Source organism: Nyctereutes procyonoides, unplaced genomic scaffold (assembly GCF_905146905.1).
Source record: "Nyctereutes procyonoides isolate TBG_1078 unplaced genomic scaffold, NYPRO_anot_genome, whole genome shotgun sequence".
In the NCBI taxonomy this organism is placed as follows: Eukaryota; Metazoa; Chordata; class Mammalia; order Carnivora; family Canidae; genus Nyctereutes; species Nyctereutes procyonoides.
Window position 1 is genome coordinate 10,295,324 of NW_026575025.1, and position 10,335 is coordinate 10,305,658.

General features: G+C 56.4%; 1 protein-coding gene across 1 annotated transcript; it reads right to left on the minus strand.

Moving 5' to 3' along the window:
- Positions 1-3,899: 3,899 nt before the first annotated feature.
- Positions 3,900-9,309, minus strand: TMEM151A (transmembrane protein 151A). The gene is made up of 2 exons (XM_055314730.1): positions 9,099-9,309; positions 3,900-7,036 (listed from the first exon to the last, which is right to left on the minus strand). The coding sequence occupies exons 1-2, from the start codon at positions 9,171-9,173 to the stop codon at positions 5,705-5,707; spliced, it is 1,407 nt and encodes a 468-aa protein (XP_055170705.1). The 5' UTR covers positions 9,174-9,309; the 3' UTR covers positions 3,900-5,704.
- Between the last annotated feature and the right edge of the window lie 1,026 nt (positions 9,310-10,335).

Below are 10,335 nucleotides of genomic sequence, written 5' to 3' on the forward strand. Positions count from 1 at the left end.
ACAGATGTCCAGGCTGAAGTCAGTAGATTGTATTATTATCCCCCATTTGAGCTGAGAAGACTGAGACAGAGAGAGGCTAAGTGACTTGCCCTGGGCCACTCAGGTCACAGCGGCAGAGTTGGGGCTTTGTCCAACTCAAAGATCTGCATCTATGACCATTTGCCTCCTATAGCTTTAGTTCTAACAGAAGAAACAAATAATAAACTTGTACACACTTAAATAGAAATTATTGCAACTCAGAAGGAGCTGAGGTAAAGGGTAACAGTGGGGTTGGTGGGGGATGGATGTAGACAATCAAGACACAAGGCGAGCCCTGAGTGTTGTGGGGAACATGGGAAGAGCTAGGGGAAGGAAAAGAGCTCCAGGAGGTTGAACAGTGGACGCCAAGACCTCGAAGTAGAAAGGAGCTTGGCTTGGTCTAGGATCAGGCACAAAGCCACTGTGGTTGGGGCTTTGTAAGGAAAGGGGATCAGGCCCCAGGTGAGCCTGGGGACATCTGCCAGAGCCCACAGGGATCTGAGGGCTGGGGCAGGAGTCTGGGTTATATTTGATGCTTAATAGGAGGCATCAGTGTATCCTGGATGAGGTGGACATGTGATTTGATTAACATTTGAAGATTATGCTCTATGAGCTGAAGGGGATGAGCGGAAAAGGGAGGCTTGTTGGAGTCTGCGGTGGTCATTGGAGGAGGAGCCCTGGGCACCTGAAACAAGGGGGTGGTTTGGGAAGGAGAGGACCTGGGGGCTGCTTAGAGAGCTGTTGCAGGTGGAACCTGAGTGTAGATCTCACGTGCGGGGTGAGGGAGGTATTTGTGTATGAAATGCTACAGCTTGTAGATCTTCTTCAAGATAACCCATTTGGAGCAGGGAGAAGTGTGGGTATGTGGATGACGTGAGTGGTCATGGTGGGTGATGGCTGTAGAGCTGGGCACTGAGTACAAAGGGCCTACTGGCACCAATCTCTCTACTTTTGTCGTGTCTGAAATTTTACACGATAAAAAGTTACAAAGAAGAAGGAGAAGGAGGGGATTGCCATACGTGTCTGGCTTAAGCAACTGGGTGAATGCACTACTTAGTGAGACGGAAAACACATAAAGGAGCGGAGTTGGAGTGCAGGCTGGAAATCAGGTGCTCTGCTTTGGCCATGCTGTGTCAGGCTTCAGAGAGTAAAGGCAGAGGCCTCTGGGATTTTGGAACAAGGCTCTGTCCCTTTCCGCAGACATTACTCTCCTTTTAAGAATCCTCCTGGCTCGATGTTGGCTCTAACAGAGACTGAACACATGAACAAGAGACACTGGGAGACCAGGAGATGGGAGCTGTCCAGAAGACATTGGGCTTTCTGGTCTTCTTCTCTACCTGGTTGTCCATCATGAAGTAGAAATGGGTCTAAGGCCTTGTATCAACTATCCATCACACCCGACAAATCACCTCGAAACAGTGTCATAAAACGACGAGGATTTCTTATTTCTCACCAATCTGTAGGTCAGCAATTTGAGCTAGGAGAAGTTTGGTGATTCTCCTGCTAGTTCCACCTGGGGTCATCCCTGTGGCTATGGTCATCTGCGATTTGATTTGCTCTGCTGTATCCAAGATGGCCCTGCTTCCATATCCAGAAGCTGATGCTAGCTCTTGACTGGGGACCTTTATTCTCCTATACACCACCTGTTATCTATCAGGAGGCGAGGCTGGATGTCTTCACAGTATGGTGGTCTCAGGGCTCCAAGACATCATAAGGTAGAAGTTGCAAGGCCTCTCAAGGCTCAGTCTCCCCAGGTGCAAACATCACTTCCACCACATTCTATTGGTCAAAGCAAGTCACAAAGCCAGCCCAGATTTAAAGAGTGGGGAAATAGGTTCTACCTCTTGAGAGGGAAGCTGTGAAGAATTCATGGCCATATTTAAGCTATCAAGGGTCAGAAGGTCCTAATACATGCCCTGAGATCATTCTGCCCCCAGTTAGCCCAAATCTGTCACATCACCACCTTCTTCCCTCAGACCAGCATCATGAAAAGACTGGTGTTCATTTTGCAGACCACTCTGTAGAGTAGGTATGGCATTTGGCTCAGTGGCTGATTGAAGATGGTCACTAGAATATCACCTATCCTTTTTTTTAATAAGATTTTATTTATTTATTCATGAGAGACACACACACAGAGGGAGAGACACAGGCAGAGGGAGAAGCAGGCTCCATGCAGGGAGCCCAATGTAGGACTCGATCCTGGGACTCTGGGATCACACCCTGAGGCATGACGCTCAATCACTGAGTCACCCAGGCGCCCTGGATATTTCCTATCCTGCATGCCAATCTTACAATGTGATGTTGACAAGCTTCCATTGAGAGGTGGGGTCTTATATTTCCTCCCCCAGAAACTGGGTGGATCTTCTTAATAACCTTGACCAATAGAAAGGGGTAGAAGTGGTATTTGTGAATTCTAAGACTAGGTCAAAAGGGGCAATAGAGCTCTCACCCTCTTGATAGACTTGTCCTTGGAAACTGCCATCATGTTATGAGGGAACCCAAGCCACATGGAGAGGCCCTCTTTGGATGTTCCAGTCAATAGACCTAGTTAGGCCCAGCACCTACTGCCCTAATGAGCAGTAATAAATTAATGAGCCTTTAGATGATTCTGCCCCTGGCTTTAGAATCTTCTAGCAGAGGCCCTAGATGTCCCAGAGATAAACCATCCCTGTTTGCTCTGTCGGAATTCTTGACCCACAGAAACCAGGAGAGAAGATAATAATGATTATTGATGTTTTTAAGCCACTAAGTTTTGGGGTAATTTATTATGTCATAGTAGATAATTAGCATAGGTTGCCAGTAATAGAAACAAGAAAAACAAAAAACAAAAACAAAACAGTAGCTTAAATAAACTAGAAGTTTATTTCTCCTTCTTATCAAGAATCTAGAAGTAGGCAACCCAAGAATGATATGGAAACTCCTATGGTGTCATCAGAAGCCCAGTCTTCTATTTTGTTGTTCTGCTTTCCTCAGCATGAGTACAATTCTCAAGGTCACCTCCTGACCCAGCATTGCTGCTGGAGTTCCAACCATCACATCTGCATTCTGGGCTGAATGCAGGATGAAACAAGAAGATAGAAGTAGCCTTCACCAATATTTCTGTTTCAAAGAACATTTCTTAAAAATGTCCCAACACCTGCTTATATCTCATATCCTAAAATTAAGTCACACAGTCACTTATATGCAAGGGAGGCTAGAAATGTTACTTTTTCACTGGGCTCATTGCCATCTGAAGTAAAACTGGGGTTCTGTTGTTGAGGAGGAGAGGATAGTGGTTCATGGCTAGCAGGTAGTTGGTGACTGTGGTGCTAGAGCAGGAAAATGGAAGAAGGAAATCTTTTCCACTGGCAGGAGCTGGAGCCAATAACCACCCCCCCCACTCTCGACACACACACACACACACACACACACACACACACACACACACACTGTTCATGCAGCTTCCTTAAATGCTTGGGTACCAGAGTTTTTTTTCAAGTTGCTTCTGAACAAAGAACTGACTTCACTCCCAAAGAAGTGAGGCAGTGATGCCCAAGGAAAGCTTTGGTCTCTTAACACCACTTTCCCCACGTGGCCAGTAGGCAGCTGGACTTGGCCTAAAATTCTAACAAGTGGCTCTGACCTTGTCACTTACCTGCTCAACCATGCCTGTGGTTCCTGTTTGCCCCAGCTTATGGACAAATTCTGGGGTTTGGTGGTGAAGACTTCAGCCAACTGTTTCATGGCTCTTGGCTTCCATCTCCTTCTCACACCTTGCTTCATGTTCTGCACCCAGGCATTTGTGCAGGCAGATCCCACAGCCCCGAACACCCTGCCCTGTCTCTGCCCCGGGTGAATCCCACCCATTCTCAGCACCCTTCCAGGGCCACCACCAGTCCTTCTACTGTCTTTGCACGGATTAGAAAAGGGTGCCTTCATGCAGGTGGGTGCAGCTCCATGCTGGGGCTGGAGGAGAGGCCCACAGGCTGCCTTCCACCCACATCTGCCCTCTAGCCCGGTGCCCTGGCACAGTGAACTCCCTGCACGGCCATCCATGTGAAGATGCCACCTCCAGGAGTGAGTGAGGCCCTTCATTTGCCCTCGTTCTTGATCTTCAGATCCCAAGTGCTGATTCAGGGCTGGCTATTTCCCACCTGTGTCCTCCGACATGCTTAGCGCCCACTCCCCCGAACACCAGTGGCCATTGAGGGAACTGAACTTACGCCACAGACCATAGCTCTTTTCTTCCACTCTGGGGACCAGTCACCAGGCTCTTAGACCTCAGTATGTCCAGCGGTAGAACAAAAACCCCCACTGGGCTGGAAGATGGACCACTTGGACAATGCCTTAGAAGTGACCCAGATGCCAGTCAGTTGGGGTGAGCTGCTCAGAGCAACTTAAACCTGAGTCTCAGGCCCTAGGCTGGGCAAAGAGGTTCCCTCTCAGCTTACCCTGTTCCTGGGAACACTGGAGCCCAACCTGGCCCCCCCTTCCAGAACCAAGCATCGAAACGCTAACCCAGGGTGGCCCATTGCACTTGTAATGGCCTTAGACCCACCACTTAGGAATGCACGTGAGACCTTGCATTTCATATCTTTTATTTTATCTGTGTCTTCTCTGCCTCCTCCCTCACCCACTGACACCCTAGAGGTGGTGGAAACCCCAGCTGGGAAGAAGGGGACTACTCTCTCCTCCCTGGAGGAGGAACAGTCCCATGGGCCTGGCCCCACTGATGGGAGAAGCAGGGGCCTCCATGGCAGAGCAGGTGCATCGTCCAAGAGGCTGTGGCCAAGGCCGAGGTCCCTCGGATGCCCTGTGGCCCTGGGCCCCGTGGGTCATCAGGAAGGTGAAGAGCAGAGAAGTCTGGGGGAGCAATGAGAGGACAAAGCCTCGGGGGGAGAGTGTGCGTGGCTGATAGAGGCGGATGTGGACTTTGGGGGGACAGGAGCAGAGACCAGAAGATGTGGGATCAAGGCAGGGTCCTAAGAAGGAACGCCAGGTCATAGGGGAGCTGGATATGAGGGGAGGGTACACCAGGGAAAAACAGGGGGCCAAGGGGGACAAGGCTGTGCTCCAAGAACCAGGCTCCCAGTACAGGGGCTGTGCCACAGTCTGATCAGGGACTGGCCCTGAGCAGAGACCAGAGGGTAGGCAGGGAGCGGTTGTCAGGCGAGGAGGATGGGGACTTGGGGCTGTAGTGGGGCCAGGCTGTGGTGTTGTCACAGCCAGCTCTTCAATTTCTTGGAAGCCAGCCCAACTGGGCATAGCCCCAAACCACCAATTTGTGCTTCTGGGTTGCTCGAGGGCTCCCAATGTGGCCTCAGCCATGCAGGGAAGAGCAGGTAAGCAGCCCTCTGCTGCATGTAATAGCTGTCCCCAGGACTCCTTCCCCATCCCAGGCTTTCTGGAAACATCCCCCCTGCCCAACCTGACAGGTCTCTAGGCTAGATCACCAGCCATCGCAGGGGGTGGAACACGGTGGTGGTGGGGACCCATGCTGGGATGTTCACAGACTCAACTTCAGTGGTGTCCATTCACCCCCCAAATCACCCTGGGTTGCTGCGCTTCAGTCTGATTAAGGACTCTACCCCTCCCCCACCCCTCGTGTGCTGGTCTGTTTTCCCTCCTATCTCGGACAACAGCCGCTCAGGCATCAAAGCCCATGGCGGGGTGGTGGGGAAGAGGCCACCTGGGGACCCCACGGGTCTCAGAGTGTACCCTGCCCGTCCCCCTGGCAGCCGCTGTCACCATGGACAATGAGCACCGGGAAGTATAGGGCGTCCTCGTAGCACGGTGGGCTTTCCAGGGGCTCTGTGTCCTCTCCGCGGCGCCCCAGTGGCCCCCCGCTCAGGCTTCGGAAGACCCCTGGTGTGGCCCGGCCCCCAGCTCCCAGAGAGAGGCGGCTGCGGCTGAAAGGCAGGCGGGGCCCACCGGGCCGGGCAGGGGGCAGCGAATTGCTGCTGAGGGAGCGACGGCAGCGCTGGCAGCCACGGAGGTAGGCACCGGAGCCGGCACCCATGACCACGGCCTCCGAGTAGCTGGGTACCAGCTGCCGGTTGGAGCAGATGTGCCACTCCAGCTCGGTGAAGTCCACCGTGGCCACCCGGGACAGCGGGGGCCCGCTGGGCACCGCCCCAGAGGGGGGCGAGCCGGCACCGAAAAGCTTCTCCACCTGGTAGTGCACGTGGGCTGTGCCATAGGCTGCCACGACGCGCAGCGGCCAGGACAGCGTGGCCGCCGACACGAGCCAGAAGACCCAGGCGCGGGCATACCAGGGCGGGCTGCGCGGGTCCGCGAAGACCATGAGCGACTCGCGGAAGTCCACGTCCTTCAGGTGCATGCCCTCGCGGGCCTCCAGGTAGTCGTCCAGGCCCTCATTGGCGCTGAAGAAGCGGGCCCGCTGGGTGAGGTACGAGGCCTCGGCCTCGGCGCTGCCGAAGCTGAAGCACTTGGTGAAGCGCAGCCTCGTGGCCGCGTGGTCAGCCAGGCCCACGAGCTCCTTGGAGACATCGCGAACGCCGTGGGCCGAGTAGTCAAACTCGCCGCGAGCCGTGCGACTGTCAGCCCTCTCGTGGTAGACCTGCGTGGTGGTGTAGGCATCGCCGTTGCGGTAGCGGGTGATCTGGCGGGTGCGCCGCACATAGTGGTAGCTGGTGGCCTTCCACCAGACACAGGGCGGCGCCTGCTGCAGCCGGTGGATCAGGGCAAGCACGGTGTTGGCGTCAGTGCGCGGCGCCTGGCACGAGCGCACGTGGCAGTGCCAGCACTCAGCCAGGTAGAGGAGGTAGAGAAGGGAGACAAAGGCCAGCGGGATGTACAGGTAGCCATCTGAGCAAGGGCTGGCGGGGTAGGTGGGCGGGGGGCCCCCAGCCCCGCGGGCCAGGGCTGCCTCAGGCCCCAGGACCAGCCGTGGCACCGTGGCCAGGCGACACCAGGCCACCACGGCGCCGCAGGCATGGATGAGCAGTGTGAGGAGCAGGCACTTCCAGTGCGACTCTCGGCACAGAGAGCTTCCCAGGGATTGTTTCAGGGGCCGCTGCTGCGGGGTGGGCAGAGAGAGGAGAGGTGGGCATCAGGATGGGCCATTGGCTGCTCCTGCCCCTCTGCTTAAGCCCCAAGAAGGAGCTGGGGCTCTGCTTTCCACTCTACAGAGGAGGAAACTGAGGCCCGAAGGGACAGAGCATCTTGCTCCAGCCCTCACCCCTCCAGCCCTCACAGTAGAGCTACATGATTCAAACTGGGGCCTGTCTGCCCCCAAGCTGTCCTCTACTGTGCCCCATCATCCCTCAGTCAAGGGCACCCAGGGAAAAGCAGACACATCTCTGCCAAGAGAAGGAAGGACCTCCTGACTGGTCATTGGGAAAACTGAACTCTGGTTCCAGTTCTCCCCCTCATTTTCTGTGTGGTCTTGGCCACATTCCTGTCCTCTCCAGGCCTTAATTCCTGGACCTGTTGGTACAGGAGGCCGGCGTGGCAGGGGTCCTAAGGGTGAAGAGCATGGGCTTTGGAACCCCACTGCCTGGGATTCACTGCTGGCTCCACCACTTACTGTATGACTTGGCCAGGTCCCTCATGCCCTCTGTACCTCAGTCTCCTCATCTGGAGACTGGGGCTTTTGTGAGGATTCAAGAAGACCTTACATGTGGCAATTGCAGCACAGAGTCTGGCCCCAGGAATAAATATTATTACTGTTATCCTGAGACTCCCTCTGGTCCCTTGGCTTCACTTAGAGACTTGGGAGAAGCTTTTAAGTAAGTGAGAAAGAGGAAGAGCTGGGAACGGGGGAGGTGTAAGTCTGGGGGGAGCAGATGGAGTGTCATCCTCCACTGCCCATCTGTGCTGTGAGGGAGGGGGTAGAGCACAGCTGCTGGGCAGTCTCTCGAGAGACCCAAGAGGAGAAGAAATGCCCCCAGTCCAGCCCAGGGCAGCCCACCCCCCCCCCTCCACTCCATCACCCACCACAGGTACTCGTTATCACCGCTGACCTGCAGGGCGGGCCACACATCCACATCCTCCACCATGTTTATCACAGGCCCACCTCACACAGATGTGCAGGCTGCCTGCCCATCCCAGACACCAGACGGTCACCAATGCCCAGGGCACAATCTCTCATAACCATAACACGGTGCACAAGTGCATACTTTCACCACCCGCACACACACACACACCCCACACAGACCCACCCACCACAGGACACACACAGGCATACATGGGTTACACATTCCCTGAAGCCCAGGTACACATCAGACCCTCACCTGACCACAGTGCACATCCCCTAACCCCACCCCTACTGCAACCTGACACTCACACACTAGACTCCAGGGGAGAGACCCACCCACAGCAGAACATGTTCACGCATGACCACATCACCCAAGCCAAGGACCCACCAGACCACCACCTGACTTTGGCTCACCCCAGATGCCGGGAGCGTGGACTAGCATTCACACACCCACAAGTGCACTACATCCATCCATCCAAGCACATCCACAGACCCTCTCATCACCTATCCCCCCTGCACTCCACACAGGGCCCCACATTCCTGCAGATCCTCTTCTTGGCCAGGGTTGAGCAGAAGCCACTCTGGGGGTCCCAGCCAGCAGGAAGGCCGCCCCCACCGCCCCGGGCCTCACCGCGGGGGAAGGGAGAAGGGGTACCAGAGGCCGCCTCCTCTCCTCTTTCCCCTCCTCCCTCCGCTGCCTCCCTCAAGCCCTGGCTACTGCTGCTGCATTGCAGACGCCGCCCGGGCACCTCGTGAGCCGCTGGGCTGCGGGGGGCGGGGGTCCGACCCCGGGGCGTTGGGGCCGAGGGGCTGCGCTGCGGAAGGAGGGCGCGCGGGGGCCAGGCGCTGACGTCACAGGAGGGCGAGGAGGGACGAAGGGGCGCCCGGGGCGGGAGTCGCCCCCTCCTGCCTTCCCAGCGCCCCCACCCGACCCCCACGCGAGCCCCCCGACACGCCAGACGTCGGCTCCCCTAGTGACGTCATTGGAAGCTGGGGTTTGGAGACCTCCCACCTCAGCCCCCGTCCAGGGTTTGCCCCTTCCGTTGTCCCCCTCGCCCCGCTCCAGCCCCTGCTCCGGCCCCCCAACACGCGGCGCCGGTACCTCCTCCCGCAGCGGTTCGCCGTCCGGGATGAACGCAGGCACTTCCCCGCTGTCGCCTCCGCCGCCCTCGGGCATCGTGTCCTGGCTGCTGGGGCGGCCCGGGCCCGGGCCCGGGGCATGATAGGGGGGAGCGCGGAGGGCTGCGGCGCGGCCCCGAGGGCGTCCGCTCGGCTCGCCGGCCGCGCAGGGAGTGCGCCGAGCTCGAGCCCGAGCGCGGCGGTGGCGGTGGCGGTGGCGGTGGTGGCGGCGGCGGCCGCGGTGCCCGGCGCCCCGCCCTCCGCTGACCCCGCCCCCGCGGCACCCGCGGCGCCGCCGGCATCGCCTGGTACAGCGGGCGCTGCCCCCGCCCCCGAGAACCCCGGGCTGGCCGACCCAAGCTTGGGTTCGCCTCCTGCCGCGCTTGCGCTTGCGACCTTGGCCGAGTCCTTGATCTTGGGGCCTATTTCCCCTGCTGTGAAAACGTGGAGGGGGATCTCAAAGGTGGGAAATTCCCCAGGCGACGTGTCTCTGAGGAGCAGGCCTAGGGCTAAGCCCACCCAGATCCCACCCTGGAAGCCTTGCTTGTAGGGGAGAAAGCAGTTATAACCCGGAAAGGTGTGATACACCTCATTCCCTGGACAGAGGTCCTGGGCTCCACTTAAGAGCTGGCAGGTTGGGGGCCAGGGCACCCAGGGCCCTAGGCTTCATGACCTTGGGCCTGCACTCTCCACCCCAACCTCAGTCTTCTCACCTGAGAAATGGGAATATAAAGGTGCACAGGCATTATCATGAGGTACCGGGGAGTGTCCTCCCGGTGCCCAGGATCTGTCCTTCATGGGATAATGCCCTCCCAGGTACCTGTGGCCCCAGTGCTGCTCCCTGGCCCTAGGGGCCTCAGACCTTCACACTTGCCCCTAGTTCTGGGCCTACCCACAAGGTAGACAATTCATTGGTGGGACATAGGGAGCTGCAATGCTAGGTGTTTTGGGTTGCTTTGCCATTTTTTCCTCCCCAAAGGGCAACTCAAAGACCATTCATTCAGTTCAATAACCATACCCATTTAAAGCTGAGGTGATTGAAATGGTAGAAGGAGTAAAGGAATGAACCAAGGCTTCATCTATTTATTTATTATTTATTTATTGGACACAGATTTTTATTGGGTATCTTCTATACCCAAATATTGTGTTTGGCACTGTGAAGACACAGGTAGGAGTGGAGAATGATACAGGCCTTGTCCTAATGGAATTTATATCCAGGG

Coding starts and splice junctions, on each gene's coding strand:
- TMEM151A (XM_055314730.1), bottom strand. CDS start 9,173: ATGCCCGAGGGCGGCGGAGGCGACAGCGGGGAAGTGCCTGCGTTCATC. Junction 7,037..9,098: donor GCGAACCGCTGCGGGAGGAG/GTACCGGCGCCG, acceptor CCCACCCCGCAG/CAGCGGCCCCTGAAACAATC.